General features: G+C 45.7%; 1 protein-coding gene across 12 annotated transcripts in view; it reads left to right on the plus strand.

Moving 5' to 3' along the window:
* The window catches only part of Ptk2 (protein tyrosine kinase 2), a 296,868-nt gene that overhangs the window by 247,826 nt on the left and 31,948 nt on the right, over positions 1-17,094 (plus strand). For 11 of the 12 annotated variants that reach the window (XM_045143862.1, XM_045143858.1, XM_045143860.1 and 8 more), the window contains 4 exons: positions 6,915-7,026; positions 13,279-13,365; positions 14,905-15,042; positions 16,834-16,965. In XM_045143862.1, the coding sequence (XP_044999797.1) occupies positions 6,915-7,026; positions 13,279-13,365; positions 14,905-15,042; positions 16,834-16,965 (469 nt within the window). Of the gene's footprint in view, positions 1-6,143; positions 6,362-6,914; positions 7,027-13,278; positions 13,366-14,904; positions 15,043-16,833; positions 16,966-17,094 lie in introns of those variants that run through there. The other variant, XM_045143868.1, reaches the window with a different exon arrangement.

Raw genomic sequence — 17,094 nt, forward strand, 5'->3', positions numbered from 1 at the left:
GCCATGAGTTCAAGGCCACCCTGAGACTACATAGTGAATTCCAGCTCAGCCTGGACTACAGCAAGACCCTACCTCAAGAAAAAATGAGAGGGAGAGAGGGAGAGAGAGAAATCTCTGGGGCCTGGGTAAACTGCTTGCCATCCAAACATGAGGACTTGAGTTCTGATCCCTGGCACCCACATAGAAGCCAGGCACAGCACTATATAAACCCAGTGCTAAGTAGGCCAGAGACAGAGGGATCCCTGGGGTTTGCTTAACAGCTAGTCTGGCTGAATTGGTGAGCTCTAGGTTTACTGGGAGACTTTGTCTCAAGGAATAAGGTGGAGAGCCATTGAGGAAGATAACCCAGTGTCAACATTTAGCTTCCACATACATGCACATGCATGTCCATGTGCACATGCACACACTCACACAATGTTTTATAATTTTAAAGAGAATAGTTTGCGCCATAGTAATTCACAGGACACATGAAATAGTGGTGAGGGTGTAGCTCTGTAGTAGAGTGCTTGACTAGCTACCTGTGGGTATAGCACTGTGGTAGAGTACTTGGCTAGTACCTGTGAAGCCCTGGATTACATCTTGAGCAGTGTTCCTCCATCACTCTGCAAAGAAGAGGAGGAGGAGAGGAGGGGAGAAAAGTTCCATTCTCTATAGCTGTAAGGCAGTAACAATATGGAACCACCTTGCTTAAGGATAGAACCACTTGCTGGGAGGTCCATGGCTATAGTCCACCAAGGAGCAGTTTCCCACTACTGCCTTTTCCTTTGGGACATCCAAGAGACTTAAACCTCAACCACCAGGACCAGCTATCAACGTTCATGAAACTTACCTTGGCTAGAGACTCATTGTCACCCTTGGAGACAAAGGACTAGTTTTTGTCTGCCATCCAGTAAGACCTGCAGGCTGGACAGTCAGGGTCCAGGGGCCTGAGCATAGCAGGCTGTTGCAAAAACCAGAGTGGCTCTCACAGTCTTCGTGTCCTTTGATGGTGCATTGGTTACTTTGGTGATTTTTGTGTGCTAAAGTGAGGGAAGAAATAAGCTTAACATTAAATAAACTTATCCTTCCTCTTTTGTGACTCATGAATAAGACAGAACTATCAAGTGCTCATGTTGACTAAATGACAAGTCTCAGCTTTTCTTGTTTCATCTCTTTGCAAGTTTGGAACTTGGAAAAACCATGAGGGCTTATTGCCAGTTTACATTAGGCAGCTAAAGGCTTTCTGATGGAATGTGGTGCTTTTAAAAATATTGGGAGTTTGGGAAAATATGCTCCAGTTTGACCTCCGTGACCTGCACGTCCTCCTTCACTGCCTGGCGCTAGAGCAGCTGCAGGAAAGCAGCTGGGAGAGCGGCTCTGTGCGGGGAGCACTTACGTTCCCGGCTACTCTGGGCCACAAATGCAAGTTTCTGAGACACACACTTTGACAGGCTATTTCTGGTGTGAGAGTGGAGCCCTGAGATGGGAAGAGTCCCTTCCTACTTATCTTTGTGGCATGCAGGTAATGAGCTCAGTTCCACATCGGAGTTATCCAGTGTGCAGGTGCTCTTTAGCTGCCGGGAAGATTTGACCCATATCTCACTGCCATAGGAAGTTTCCATCTAAATCCCACAGCAGGCACTAGATGATCACCTAGGGCTAAAAGGAAGACTTAGGCAGTAAACCCAGATGAGACGAGGTGATTGAGCAGAAGTTGGCCAGTTGTCACCTGAGAGAGTCTCTTTGTGATGAGGAACCTAAAAGGACCTGGTTGCAGGTTGGGTGGGAAGTGTTGCCCTAAGATCAGGGTGACCATTTCACAATGCCCAATAAAATAAAATAAAATGGCCTGATAAGACCCTACTTAACATGGCATTCCCACTGCCTAAAAGTCATGTCACATGGCCTTCTCATAGCTTCCCTAAATTTTTTTTTTTATTTCTTTATTTGAGAGTGACAGAGAGGAAGGGAGAGAAAGAGACAGATAGAAAGGGAATGGGCGTGCCAGGGCTTCCAGCCACTGCAAACGAACTCCAGACGCGTGCGCCCCCTTGTGCATCTGGCTAATGTGGGTCCTGGGGAATCGAGCCTCGAACCGGGGTCCTTAGGCTTCACAGGCAAGCGCTTAACCGCTAAGCCATCTCTCCAGCCCAGCTTCCCTAAATTTTAATTTAGCTCAAAAAGCAAGTCCTGGGTTTTTTTGTTTGTTTGTTGCAAATGTGTGTGTAATGTGCGTGTGATGTATGCACATGTGTGTGCCCATTCACTGACTCATGCACTTACATGTGGTCAGGGACACTTGCCTGAGGTGGTCAGAGTCAAATATCAAGTGTCCCACTCCATAGCTCTTATGTGAACCAGAGTATCTTACTGATCCCAAAGCTTCCTGGTTTGTTTGTTTTTATCCTACTCTTCTGCTCTAAGGGATTGGGGTTACAGACACATGTGGACACTGTCTAATGTAGATTCTGGGGATTCGGACTAAGAGGGTCTGAGGCCTTCATGCTTACACAGGAAGAAACCCAACCACAGAACACTCTCTCCAGTCCCAAGAAAGGACTTTTTAAAGTTCTGGTTTTGTTGATTTTTTTCCCTTGGATTGTATAGGCTTTTATTTAAAAAATAATAATTCATTTATTTATTTGCATGAGTGTATATGGATATGCCAGGCCTCTTGTCACTGCAGGGGAACACCAAATGTTTTCATCACTTTTTGAATCCAGCTTACATGAGGAGCTTGGAAATTGCTGTTAACAAACCCCTTTAATTTTTTTTTTCATTTTTGGTTTTTTGCTGTGGTCTCCGGGTGACCTCAGACTCACAGTGATCCTCCTACCTCTGCTTCTCAAGTGCTGGGGTTAAAGATGTGTGCCATCTTAGGTGGCAAGGCCAGCAGCATGATGGAAGAGTGAGCTCAGTTGTACTCACAAACAATCTGAAACAATCTGCCGTAGGGCTGCAGAGATGGCTTAGTGGTTAAGGTGCTTGCCTGCAAAGCCTAAGGACCCAGGTTTGGTACCCCAGTACCCATGTAAGCCAGCTGCACAAGGAGGCACACGCATCTGGAGTTTGTTTGCAGTGGCTGGAGGCCCTGGTGCACCCATTGTCTCTCTCTCCCCCTCCCTCTCTCCCCTTCCCTCCCTCCTTCCCCCCTCCCTCCCTCCCTCCCTCTCTCTCTCAGAAAGAAAGGAAGAAAGAAAGTAAGGAAGGGAGGGAGGGAGGGAGGAAGAAAGGTATATATATTGATGGATGGATGGATGCCATCATGCCTAGCTACTTTTTGGTTTTTTGAAGTCATAAAATGTTGGGATTTGTGACCAGGTTTCAGTGATAGAAAGCAAGCCCTGGAAACCAACCAGGATGTGCTTCTCTCTGGGACCAGTTAGTCTCTTTGCTGTGGTCTCATACTGTAGCCTCCAGTTCCCTGATGCCACCTCGAACAAAGTGAACCACAGGCCTATCCCACCTGGCCAGTTATGAGTGCAGGAAGCATGTCAGTGTGCTCTTGGTCAGTCGCAGCCTGTTTCCCTCTCAGACCTCCCCTGTCCCATACGCCATTGTCAGTGGATGCAGTACCCTTTGTGGGGCCTGTGCTCACTCTGTGAAAACAGGCCTTGCATGACAGACGTCAAAAAGCCAAACTCTTATGTACATTTTGACTAGAGTTACATTTGGTAAGCATTCATTCTTAGAGAACTTAGAGGAGAGAAATGTAACTTAGCCTCAAAAGAGTTGGTGGCGGGGGGAATTACCATGGGATATTTTTTTATAATCATGGAAAATGCTAATAAAAATTTAAAAAAAAAGAGTTGGTGGCTTCAGGAAGCACTGAGTGCACTTGAAATGCAACTAGGAGGGGCTGAGCCGGGAAGAAGGGTTTCTGGTCAGGTAGTTTGTGAGGGGTTATAGAGCACATGGCAGTATAGGGACTTCCCTGGGCATGGAAGAAGGCACTCACCTGTGTTGGTTGCCACATGCACACACCCCTACTGTGCAAGACATAAGCCTTTGCTGTCCTCCCTTGGCAGGCTTGGGGATTAAGTGTGTCTCTGTCATGACCCGGGAGCCTGTTCACACTGTGAATGAGTGGAGGTCCCTTGTGTTGTTTAGACTGGCAGCATATTCAGAGCATTGTGTCAATGGTTGCATCGTAACAGGCACGTAAAAGGCAGTTACGAATGCCACAGGAGACGGCCAGGCATGCTGGTGCACACCTTTAATCCCAGCACTTGGGAGGAAAAGGTAAGAGGATTGCCATGAGTTTGAGGCCAGCCTGGGCTAGAGTGAGACATTACCTCAAAAGTCAACAGTGGGCTGGAGGGGTGACTTAGTATTAAGGTGCTTGCCTGCAAAGCCAAAGGACCCATTTCCCAGGACCCATGTAAGCCAGATGGACAAGAAGACACACATGTCTGGAGTTTGTTTGCCGTGGCTGGAGGCCCTGACGCTCTCGTTTCGCAGCCCTCCCCCCAAATAATTTTTTTTAATTTTTGAAAATCAACAACAGCCCCTCCCCCATGCAAAAAGCATGATTGCTTTTTAGTATTTCAGACTCTGATTGGATTTTAATCCATGTGAAATACTTGCAGCCCCTTGTGTGTGAAATAGTCATTGGATATTATTTTATGGGAAATCTATATCATAGTTTCTTGGGTTTCAAAGCTCTTTATATATTGTCTAAGTTTCATTTTATTTGTAACCAACCACTCTTCATGGTCAGTAGTTAGACATTTAACTCGTTGAGAGAGGTTGTTAGAGAGATACTCTACTTGTGGATGAGGTGTGGATTAATAGAATTGTAGAACTTGAACTTGACCTCAGCTAAGTCACATGGTTAATGGATTTTAGTAATGCCTATATACTAGTCTGCTGTGTGCACGGTATGGTTCCGTTCTGAACATAACAGAGGTTTTGTAGAGTCTTACATTTAAATGGAAAGGGAAAACATAAAGGTGGTTGTTCCCATACAAATGGAATGGACAGTGAGTTGCTGCACTTCAGTCAAGTGCACTGTGATGGTCTCCTCTGCAGCCTCCCCTAAGGCCTGGGACAGAAGGGCCAGGCAGAGCCCTCCCCCCACTCTCTTGATGGCCTTCATGTCATGGTTCAAATGTTCAGATGTTCAATTTTTTTTTCTCTTTTTTTTAAAAAAATTTTTATTTATTTATTTATTTGAGAACGACAGACACAGAGAGAAAGACAGATAGAGGGAAAGAGAGAGAATGGGCGCGCCAGGGCTTCCAGCCTCTGCAAACGAACTCCAGACGCGTGCGCCCCCTTGTGCATCTGGCTAACGTGGGACCTGGGGAACCGAGCCTCGAACCGGGGTCCTTAGGCTTCACAGGCAAGCGCTTAATCGCTAAGCCATCTCTCCAGCCCCAGATGTTCAAATTTTTATTTGCCTTAATGTCATCACCCTGCAGAAAGTTGGCAGGCAGGACCAGACCCCCATCAGAGATTCCTGACAGCTCAATACCATCTCCTTCTGCCCTCTCACCCACTCAGGATGCTGTTAGGATTGAAGCAGGGCGGAGCCCATCAGTGTGTTCCAGCCTTCCCCTCACTGTGTTTCCCTGGTCCTGCACACCAGCCAGTAGTGCTGGGACCAAGAACATCAGGTCTGTCCTGTGAGGCTGCTAGAAATTCTGAGTAGCTTTTTTGGGTGGGTTTTCATTTTGATGGAATCCAAGCCTGGTGCATTCCATACAAGTATTGTACCACTGAGCTGCACTCTTTGTCCCCAAGAATTTTTTAAGTATTACTAAAGCAACTTGGTGTTTATTTGCTCCACTGCAAACCCTAACTGGAACAAAAGGAAAGCAGTCTTACTGAGAGGAGGGCTGAGCCCTTGGGACTAGAAGCTTTAAAGTGGCAACAGACTTTCTCCTTTGAGGAAAACATTCCTGCAGTGGGGGAAGTGTCCTTCACATTTGTAGTGATGGCTTGCTAACTAAAGGCAGTTATGAGATGAATTTTGTGTGTCTGCTTCTGATTGGGAGGTGACTGTGAGAGGAACAGACTCCACCCTCCAGGCAGCAGGAATGTCGAGCAGATTCCCAGATTAGTAAGAGTCTGTGCAGCTGATGTCACTGTTTCCTGAGTAATTCTCGGTGGTTATTTACTTCGTCTGGCTGCCAGGGTCCAGAATGTTTGAATGAGCCTCATTGCAGGCATAGAGAGAAGAGTGGTTCTTGCCACAGTTAACGCTAAGGTTTCAAAGACCTGCTACCTACCAAGTCCCAAGGAGGTTGTGGGGAGTTGGAGACCAGTTGTGTAGCTCTGGGCTGTGTTCTAATGGCAGACAGCCAGGACTGAGAAGCCACCCGCCTCGCCTCGCTTCACCTCACCTCACAGCGGAGGCCCGCTGAGCAGCCTGGCGGTGGTAAGTGGGGCATTTCCAGCTTAGAGTAAGCAGTGTTTTCAGAAGTACCTGTAAGTACTCTTGCATTTTACAGTGTCTTCTTGATCTGAAAGTAAGTAGGTGGGCACACTAAGCAAGCTGGAAAGATCTTGGCCTCCTTGCTGGCTGGTCATATCATGTGCTGGTAAAGTCAGACTGGGAGCATGTGTTCATGTAGTCTGCTGCATACATGTACACACACTTAGTAAAGGGTTGCTTGGGATTCCTCAGGGTCCTTGTGTTCTGCACAAATAAGCTGGTGGACAAGCACATCATGACAGCACAACTTTCATTTGTACCAGGATCTTTTTCTTACCCATGGCTGGGTTTAAGTGGACTTGCCTGTTGGAATCATGGCTCTTGGAAAATAATTTTGTGAAGGGTTTTCCCAACCCTCCCCTGCAACCACCAACAGGTGCCTTTCTCAATGGTTATCCTTTCCTGGGAGCAACTGGTATCTTTTACATGAGTCTGGTTAGGGGTTTGGGATGTGACTCTCTGTCAGCTCCTTTAACACAATGTATTGTCTCTCCAGCACAATCCTGGAGGAGGAGAAGGTGCAGCAAGAAGAACGGATGAGGATGGAGTCCAGAAGACAGGCCTCAGTGTCCTGGGATTCTGGAGGGTCTGACGAAGCACCACCCAAGGTAGCTGTAGCTTCCCCACCCCCAGCCTCCACTTCGCGGATCCCTGCACTATTTCTGAAGTCTGTGGGGTGGGCAGCTGTGTTCATTGGCTACTGGGATCTGGGTAGGCATTGTAACATTCCTCCACTACAGAGGGCCCTCCTGGGTGGACATTTTCTAATGTGCATGCTCTGTAGAGGAGAGAGAAGCCAGCAGTCACAAAGCACACTTGATCTGAAATTACTCTTCCTTTGCCTCTTCCCATCCTCCCTCCATGGGACAGTAGAGGGAGGCTATCGCTTGTTAGCTGCCAGAAGTGATCTTTAACAGTCAGTCAGGTTAAGATGTCAGGCTACACCATGAGTGCTTTATAGTTTAGTTTATTTTTTTATTTTTTAATTTTGGGGTTGTTTTTTTTTAAATTTAATTTATTAGTTTTCTTTTCAGCAAAAACAGGCAGTTTGGTACCATTGTTTAGGCTCATCTGTGATCTACCCCCTTCCATTGGACCCTCCTTGTTGATGTGAATGGGTCGTGCATTGTGGAGTTAGCCCCCAGTTATTGGTATGATAAATGTCTCTGCAAATCATGACCCAACATGTGACTCTGACATTATTTCTGCCCCCTCTTCCACAAAATTTCCCTGAGCCATGTTGGGTTCATTTGTGGTCTGCTTCAGTGCTGAGGTGTTGGGGGCCTCTGAGACTCTGGCTCTCTGATTTGGTAGGAGTTGATTTTTCTCTGCGTTGCTCTCCTTCCCCTTTGTGCTGGTATCCGGTTCACAGGAAAACATCACCCTTGCTTGTTTCGCCAATTGCCCTTAGTTTCAGTTGGGCCCCTTTTGAGGTATGTTGGGGCAGCTCTCTCCTTAGGATCTGCATCTATCTGAAAAAGAGAAGCAGATTCTCCAACAGAGAGTAAGTCAGCACCCGGAAAATTGAGATAACACTTACTTTTTTGATAGACAGTTTGATAGGTGTAGGCCCTCTTGTACCCCATGATTGATGGTAGCTTGATATTGTAGAGTGGGCTTGTGTTTGGGTATGGTTCTGACTTGTTTCCCAGCTCCAGCTAAGGGTCTAGTACCACTGAGTGGATCAGTTAGCCAAATCAGGAGCAGTTGGTTCCTCACCGTGGCTGTGTGCCACTATTGCACTTGTGTGGGCATCACATCAGGTTATTTGTTGCTAATTAGGTTAGACAATGAGTTGCTTGGACAGATCTTGGTCGTTTCCCCCAGTCGCCCATGTAGCACCTTCTGGCACTAGACACACTGACTGTCTGGGGACTGACTCTCTCCTGGCTTCCAGCCATGTCATTCCATTTTACGTGTCAGTTGTGTATGGAGTCTTCAGCAATAGGGTCTTACCACTGGCCTTTAGTGATTCATCAAGTACTCTGACAGAAGTCTGTCATTGTTTTGGGATATTTTAGCTTGTTTGTTTTTGGGTTTTCTGAAGCACTCTCTCTAGCTCAGGCTGGCCTCAAACTCATGGCAGTCCTCCTACCTGTCTTCCAGGTGCTGGGATTAAAGGCAAGCGAGTGCTATCACACCTGGCTATTTTGCTTTGTTTAATATAAATCCAATTCCATCTGGCCATGCTCCTTTTCTTTGGTTTGGTTTTGGTGCAGGTGGTGACTTGGGGGCATCCTACAATTTTTTTTATTCCTTTGTGTGGCTAGGTATGGTGCAGCACTCTTGTACCTTGCTTTTACTTGCCTCCTTCCAACTCTCTTTTCTTACCCCCTCCCAGCTCAGGAGGGTGGCTACAGCCTTTTACACTGGCTGGGTGCTGGGGGACGGGAACCAAGTTGTCTCCTATGTACTTTCCTTTCTTTAAGAAGTCTTCACACACCTTTGGCTTTGGACATGGTAGCATCTTCTTACACTGTGACTTGTATGAATAATACGGACTTTTTTGTGGACAGTAAAAAGACAGTGAGGCTGGATAGATGGCTTAGTGGTTAAGGTGCTTGCCTGAGAAGTCTAAGGACCCAGGTTCAATTCTCCAGATCCCATGTAAGCCAGATGTACAAGGTAGCTCATGCATCTGGAGTTCGTTTGCAGTGGCTAGAGGCCTTGGAGTGCCCATTCTCCCTTCCTCCCTCCCTTTGTCTCTAATAAATAAATTTAAGGCCAGGCATGATGGCGCACGCCTTTAATCCCAGCATTCAAGAGACAGAGGTAGGAGGATTGCCATGAGATTGAGGTTACCCTGAGACTATTTAGTGAATTCCAGGTCAGCCTGAGCTAGAGTGAGACCCTACCTCGAAAAACCAAAAATTAATTAATTAATTAATTAATTTTAAAAAATAAAGACAACAGGCCTTTTTCTTTCACTGAGTAATTTCTTGCTATTTGTATTTGGTTAGCTGAAACTGTAACTTGGAAATACTTCATTTGCTTTTTGAAAGGAAATACTCAGAGACTTGTTAACAGAACTGTTTAAATATTGTGCTGGTTTTATCATGATTTCTAAAAACTGTGTGTGTGGGTGTGGGTGGGTGTGTGCGCGTTCATTTGTTCACATGATACATGCATGTTTGTGTCAGAGGATAACCTTGCTTTCCATCTGTTTTGAGACAGGTTCTCTCTCTGAATCTGGAGTTCGTTCACCAATTAGGCTAGCTTAGCTAGTCAGTGAGTCCCAGGGATCCTCCTGTTTTGGTCTCCCCAGAGCTGGGCTTATACCACCAGACACAGGCATTTTCTTTTTGTGGAGAATGGGAATGGAACTCTTGTCCTCATGCTTGCAAGACAAGCACTTTACCAACTGAGCTCTCGTTCCACACAAAAAGCAATCTCCTACTTCCAATAACCTAGCTCTGTGAAGCATGATGAACCACCTCCCACCATCCCCAACACTTGCACTCTGGACAGGTAATCAATAAACCGTAGAAAACAGCATTCATGTTAATATGCAACATGGAATTGTCTCTGGTTGTAGGTTCAGATGACAAGCATTTTGTTGTTAACTGCTGTTTGGCTCAGTCACCTTAAGAGAAGTATGCTAGGCCACAAATTGTGGCCATCGGGAGCACCCCACGGGGGTCCTACACTATACTGAGGGAGGCGTCACCCAGCTAAAGACCTCCTTTTCCCTCTTCTCGTGGAAGGATGTAGCATAGCAGAATTTCCCCACTTCCATGTGAAAACCAGAGTTTGTTGTAAAGGAGGAGGTAGAGAGACCCTAATGACCCACAGTGACACTGTAGAAGCATCTTCATCACAGCTCTAGGAGGTGGTCCTGCCACTGTTCTGCTTCACCATTTGCTGTTGGGAGCTCCTGTATGCAGAGGACTGAAGCAGAGTTGAGTCCTCACCTTCCAGGTCACAGGTCTGGAACTTTGTACAATTATGTTTTATACCCAAACATATTTTATCTTTTCCTTTTAAAAATTTTATTACTTGCACTTGTATGTGTTGACATGCCAGGGTCTCTTCTCAAGCACATCTGGCTTTACATGGATGCTGAGGAATCAAACCTGAGACAGCAGGCTTTGCAAGCAAGTGCCTGTAACCACTAAGCCATCTCCCCAGCCCTGTCCTTTCCTTGTTTTTATTTTGCAGTGGACCCTTGGGTTATATTTGCTCTGGTACTGAATTTGTCTCTGCCTCATTCCTCTTCTGTTCCTTCTTACTTGGCAAGTCGTAAGTGCACTTATCATCAAGTAGAGGCAAGGCACAGATTGGGATTCTGCATTTATCAGCTCTGTGACTTGTTCAAGCTGATTTAAAATGGGGATAACATGGAACTGTAGCATTGCTGTCACAACGGCCCAATTATTTGTAATTTGTTCAGTGTGCATGCGGTACACTCACTAAACACCTCTGTGTGTACTTGTGCCTTTGTGTACTGTCTGTGTGCACACGTGTGTCTTATATGCATGTAGGTACACATTTGTATTCATGTATGTGGAGGCCAAAAGATGATTTGAAGTGTCACTCCTCAGGTATGCCACCTACTGTGACTTTTGTTTGTTTTTTAAGGTAGGGTCTCACTCTAGCCGCGGCTGACCTGAAATTCACTATATAGTATCAGGTTGGCCTCAAACCCACAGCAATCCTCCTGCCTCAGCTGCATGAGTGCTGGGATTCAAGGCATACACCACCATGCCTAGCATTGTTTGTTTTTAGTTCTTTTCTTTAATTGGGTGTGTGTATGATTTTATGTATATGGGTGCATACACCTGTGTATGGAGATCTGACAATAACCTCAGTGTCCTCTCCTTCCACCTTGCTTAAGACAGTTGTTTTTTCCACTGTGTGTGCACTAGTCTAGCTGGCCTGCGACCTTCTGGGTTGTCCTGTCTCCACTTCCTATCTCTGTGGGCACCTTGGGGTTATAGGCATGTGTACCACTTGGTATTTAGCTTTACGTGGCTGCTAACGAATTAAACTTGGGCCAGCAGAGCAGGCTTGTGGGTAAGCATCTTTAACTGCTGAGCCATCTTCCTAGCTCTGCCATCTACTGTTTTTGAGCCAGGATCTTCCCGTCTTCATGTGACAAATGAGCATTGTTATGTGGTTCTCGAAATTGAACTCAGGTCTTCATATTTGCAAGGCAAGCAAGCTCTTTACACCACTGAGTTCTAACTCCGCAGCCTCTTTACCTGCTTCTTACACGACACTTTCTAAATGCATGCCAACAGACACTCCTGTTGACTGTCGGCTCTCTTCATTGCTCCATCTTGTCTATGCATCTTTCCATACTTGGACTCCAAGAACAATGGATTCAGAAAGTCCACCCCAAGCCTACCTGTGAGCATGGTCCTTCTAAATGTCTGTCCCACTGAAGCAGCAAAGCACAGCGGTGGTCTGACTCTTCTTAACCTATTTGAAATCAGCACAGCCACGTTTCCCAGTTAAACTTTAAAAATTAGGCTTGAATACAGTCCCTTGAGTTCCAAGGAATATACTTTAGACATGGCCTTTCTGGCCACAGAGAACAGCTTACAGCCCCCTCTGTATCTCTTCCCTGTTGCAGGGGTCTTTGAGGAGTACATGCCTCGTGCGCTTAGGTTTGGAATAGACTGGTTCTGGGATGCTGTTTTGAGTGTGACAGGGCTGAGGGTGAGGAGACACAGTGCCTCCAGGAATTGTATAGCTTCTGGAGGCTTCACATACATAGCAGGGTTTTTCTGGTTTGCCTTCAGTTGGAAAAAGATAAGTTTCCACTTCACTAAATCCTTACTTTTAAAGGACTTGCTTCTTCTTTCAGCCCTCTTTTTCAAACAAAATCATTCTTTCTCTCTGAACTTTGAATTCATTTATCTCAGAGACAAAATGAGAACTTCAGAGCTGCAGGGCCTAGTCCCCACATTATAGATGAGGAAACAGGACAGTCAGTTCAGCTGCTCGCCCAACCAGCAGAAGAAGCAGAGCAGACAGATACCTGCTCCTGGCTCACTAGACAGAGCATTGTGGTCTCTCAGCATCCTTCATTGGTGATGACTTAATAACCTTACATAGACATGACCCACAGGCCGTACAATATGCTCAGTGTGTTTGATTAAGTGGTTTTCTATGTATTCATAGTCTACATTCAGAGTGACCCTGAGAACATTGTCCCCAAATACATTAACCCTCACTCATCCTACCCCAAGTGACTTCTTGTGCTTGCTGTCCCTCAGCTCTTCCTTTTCTGAACATTCCATACGCTGAGTGTTTGCTTTATGAGTGGACGTTTTTTAGAGAGCGCAATAGAGACAGAAAGGAGAGAGAGGGGAAATTGGCATGCCAGGGCCTCAGTCACTGCAATTGAACTCCAGATGCTTGTGCTGCCTAGTGGACATGTGTGACCTTGTGCTTGCCTCACCTTCATGCATCTGGCTTACATGGGATCTTGGAGAGTCGAACATGAGTCCTTAGGCTTCTCAGGCAGGCACCTTAACTGCTAAGCCATCTCTCCAGCCCCACAAATGTTTTTAACATTGATAATGTCCAGTGTGGAGTTTGATGTCACAGCTGAGAAAACATGACCTTCTCAAGATCATGTCAAAGATGTACTCTGTTGGGCACCCCTCTAAGAGCCTTGGGAGTTTAGATCTCACATGTTGATTCATGAGCCAGTTTGAGTCAACTGTCAGGTAAGTTGTGAGAAGGGATCACACTTTAGTCACTCTCCAGCAATCTGACCCCATTGTGTGTTAGCCTCCTTTTCTTCTTAGCCAACTTGCTAGACAGGTGTCATTCTCTGTTCTTTTTATGAATCAGAGGTTTTCCAAAATGAAGTGCTCTTTTTTATGATGTCCTGTTGATTTTTTTCACAGCCCAGCAGACCTGGCTATCCTAGTCCAAGGTCCAGTGAAGGGTTTTATCCCAGCCCACAGCACATGGTACAGACCAATCATTACCAGGTAACACAAGTGCTCATTATGATATAGAACTTACTTCTTTAAAAAAAAAAAAATTTATTCATTTATTTGAGGAGGGGAGGCAGATAGAGATAAAGAGAGAATGGGTGCCCCAGGGCCTCCAACCACTTCAAATGAACTCCAGTTGCATGCGCCACCTGGTGCATCTGGCTTACTTGGGTCCTGGGGAGTTGAACCAGGGTCCATAGGCTTTGCAGGCAAACACCTTAACCTCTAAGCCACCTCACCAGCCCTAGAATGTGATTCTGGATCCATCAGTACTTTGGGTGGAGTGAGATAGAACATTGCGTTTATCTCTATGTTCTCTTTCACCTACTTATTTTGGGTAGCAACAGCTAAGAAAGTGGTCACCCCAGCCATCGCTTCAGTGACAACCCCTCACACACACCTGTGCAGAGGGCATTCTTCAGTTATGTGCTCACAGCTCAGGGCTCAGGCTGTGTGTTAGTGCTGGCTGACCCACTACAGTGGAAGCCTTTGAGAAAGGGGACTGAGTTGTGCTTTGTGTAAGTACAGAAAGCTGTATTGAACATTGGTCATTGAGCAGATGGACGATTAGTCTGTCCATACCCTCTTTTCTGGACACTCTGGGGACAACCCTGTTTCTGCTCCCTGCTCTCTCAGTCGAGGGGGACCCATCTCAGGAAACCCCTGTGCTTTCTTTCTGCCCAGATTTTACACTATGTCATACTGATTATCCTCTTTCTGCCTCAGTCATGACGTGACCTTTCCTACCATCAGCCCTTGTTCACTGGAGTTTTGTTGGAAGGTTTTATTTTTGTCTGTGGGAGCTTTTATTGTGATTTTTGTTTCTTGGTAGTACTTTTTTTGGGGGGTGGAGTTGGGGTTGAGACAGGGTTTTGCAGTGTTGGCCCTAGTTGACCTGGTAAGTAGACCAGGTTGGCCTCGAACTTGCAATGCCTCTGTCTCATGAGTGCTAGCATTATAGGCATATGCCATCATACCCAGCTCTGTTAGGTGTTATTTCATTTGTTTTTTGAGACAGTAGTCCTGGCTGGCCTCAAAGTCTTTCCTTCCAGAGATACTCTGCTCTAAATATTTCCATAAATGTAAAATTCTAAACTAAATAGTGTCTGGTCTCCCTCTATAAGGTTGCATAGGCTAATGGAGCTACAGAAAATTGCACTTCCTGAGGCTTTGACTAAGAACCTATCTCTTTGGCCCTTGCATTCCTGGGCTTATGGCCCTTTCTTCCAGGGTAGCAGTGTTGAGTCTCTTGGCCATTTTTCAGTGTTCTACTTCTATCCTGCACTTAAGCCCTTGTGATTATGTAGATCCATTCAGATAATCCAGCATAGTCTACCTCCATGCTCATGATTTGCAGTCTCATTTGCAAAGTCCCTTTTGTCTAGTCATAGGACATACATATTCAAGGGATTAGAACTTGGACATGGGGGCAATAGTCTTTCTCTGTGTTTGGACTTACTTTGTTTCATGTGGCAAGCAGAGCCATGCAGAAGCTCTGTTGCACATTATCTTACCTTGTCTACTGACTTGCAGGTCTCTGGCTACCCGGGTTCCCATGGAATCGCAGCCATGGCTGGCAGCATCTACCCAGGTCAGGCATCCCTTCTGGACCAAACAGAATCATGGAATCACAGACCTCAGGAGGTGTCTATGTGGCAGCCCAGCATGGAGGTAAACTGGGTATCTGTACACTTTTGTTGCATAACATATAAAGGCACTTATTGTATTTAAATCTGACCCTAGTCAGCTATGGCAGAACCTGATCCTGTAATCTGAGAAGTTGGGAGGCTGAAGCAGGAGGATTTAAGTTCCCAGCCAGCCTAAAACATACCTCAAAAATAATAATAATAATAATAACTAAATAACCCCATCTTTTCAGATGTTTTTCTAATTTGGTGGGGGAGGGGCTGTTCTTAACTAGAAGAAATACTTGGGATCTGAGGACAGGGTAGCTCAGTTCTTAAATTGCTTGCCTAACATGCAGGAAGCCTTGGGTTCAGTCCTCAGCACCGCATAAAACTGGATGCAGTAGTACATACCTTTAATTCTAGAACTTGGGAGGTGGAAGGAGGAGGATCGAAAATTCAAGGTCATGAACTATGTCAAGTTCAAGACCAGCCTGGATTAGCTGTAAGAAACTTTGTCTCAAAAACAAAACAAAAAGTGGGAGAAGGGGCTGGAGGGATGGCTTAGCAGTTAAGGTGTTTGTCTGCAAAGCCAAAGGACCCAGTTTTAATCCCCCAGGACCCATGTAAACCAGATGCACAGGGGGCACACACGTCTGGAGTTTGTTTGCAGTAGCTAGAGCCCTGGCACATCCATTCTCTGTCTCTCTCTCTCCCTCTCTTTCTCTGTCTCTCTCTCTCTCTCTCTCTCTCTCTCTGTCAAATAAATGTAAAAAAAAAAAGGGGGGGGGGAAATACCCAGGGATAGAAATATAGCTCATTGGTAGAGCATATATGTAATACATATGAGGCCCTAGATTAACTTTTATTTATTTATTAGAGAGAGAGAATGGGCACGTCAGGGCCTCTGGCCACTGCAAACAAACCCAGACGCATGCGCCACCCCGTACATTTGGCTTATGTGGGTTCTGGGGAGTCTAACTTGGGTCCTTATGCTTCGCAAGCAAGTGCCTTAACCACTAAGCCATATCTCCAGGCTGAGGCCCTAGGTTTAATCCCCAACACTGCAAATTAAGAAAAAGAAAAGAAAGCATTTAGTCCCAGCACTCAGGAGGCAGAGGTAGGAGGATCACCATGAAGTCAAGCCCATCCTGAGACTACATAGTGAATTCCAGGTCAGCCGGGACTAGAATAAAACCCTACCTCAAAAAGCAAAGGAAAGGGAGGGAAGGAGGAAGGGAGGGAGGGAAGGGAAAGAACAAAGAAGAGAAGAGAAAAAGAAAAGAAGATACCTGAGGATAAGTGCTGCAATCTTAGTCCATTCATTTGAAAGGAAGAGTCCTTGAGAATGTATAATGACCATAGAAATAGACCAGAGGGGGAAAGAAAACAGGTAAAGCCATCTCTTCTGTGAGCCATGTTAATTTATCTGCAGATCTCCCATTAAAATGAAGGGACATTTGTACAGTACTATTTATTTGAAATGGTGAATCCATGCTTGTCTGTTATTGGTGTTTTTTTTCTGGGAATAAACATGTTTAGTGACTGATGATGCTCTATGATATGATGTGTCTTAGTTAAACCTGTGATTTATTTCCATACTGTTGGCCAGTTTTACCGTGGTAGCAATGCAGTCTTTACACAAGCAGGATTATTTCTTAGAACCAAGCCCCCAAGTGAATCTGTGAGAAACAGTAGAATTCCAACCTCCAAAGAGATGGGTGGAGTATGAGAGACTCTGTGCTTACCACCTTCACTGTTTTCCTTAACAGTACAAAGTAGAGGCATGAAAACTGACGCCAGAAGTTGAACATGCTCTTTCTAACTGTCATTTCAGGACTCGGCGGCGTTGGACCTTCGGGGGATCGGGCAGGTGCTGCCCCCTCACCTGATGGAAGAGCGGCTGATCCGACAGCAGCAGGAAATGGAGGAAGACCAACGCTGGTTGGAGAAGGAGGAGAGATTTCTGGTAATCATGCTTCAAGGTGGTTTCTAATACTTTCTAAACCCTGTTCAAGTCTACAGTGATCATAAAGCTTTCCCTTTTCCATGGCTGGATTCACTTTTATATCTGCTCCCTAAAACTTGCATGGTAAGT

The sequence above is a fragment of the Jaculus jaculus genome, chromosome 2 (genome assembly GCF_020740685.1).
Source record: "Jaculus jaculus isolate mJacJac1 chromosome 2, mJacJac1.mat.Y.cur, whole genome shotgun sequence".
NCBI classification, from domain to species: Eukaryota; Metazoa; Chordata; class Mammalia; order Rodentia; family Dipodidae; genus Jaculus; species Jaculus jaculus.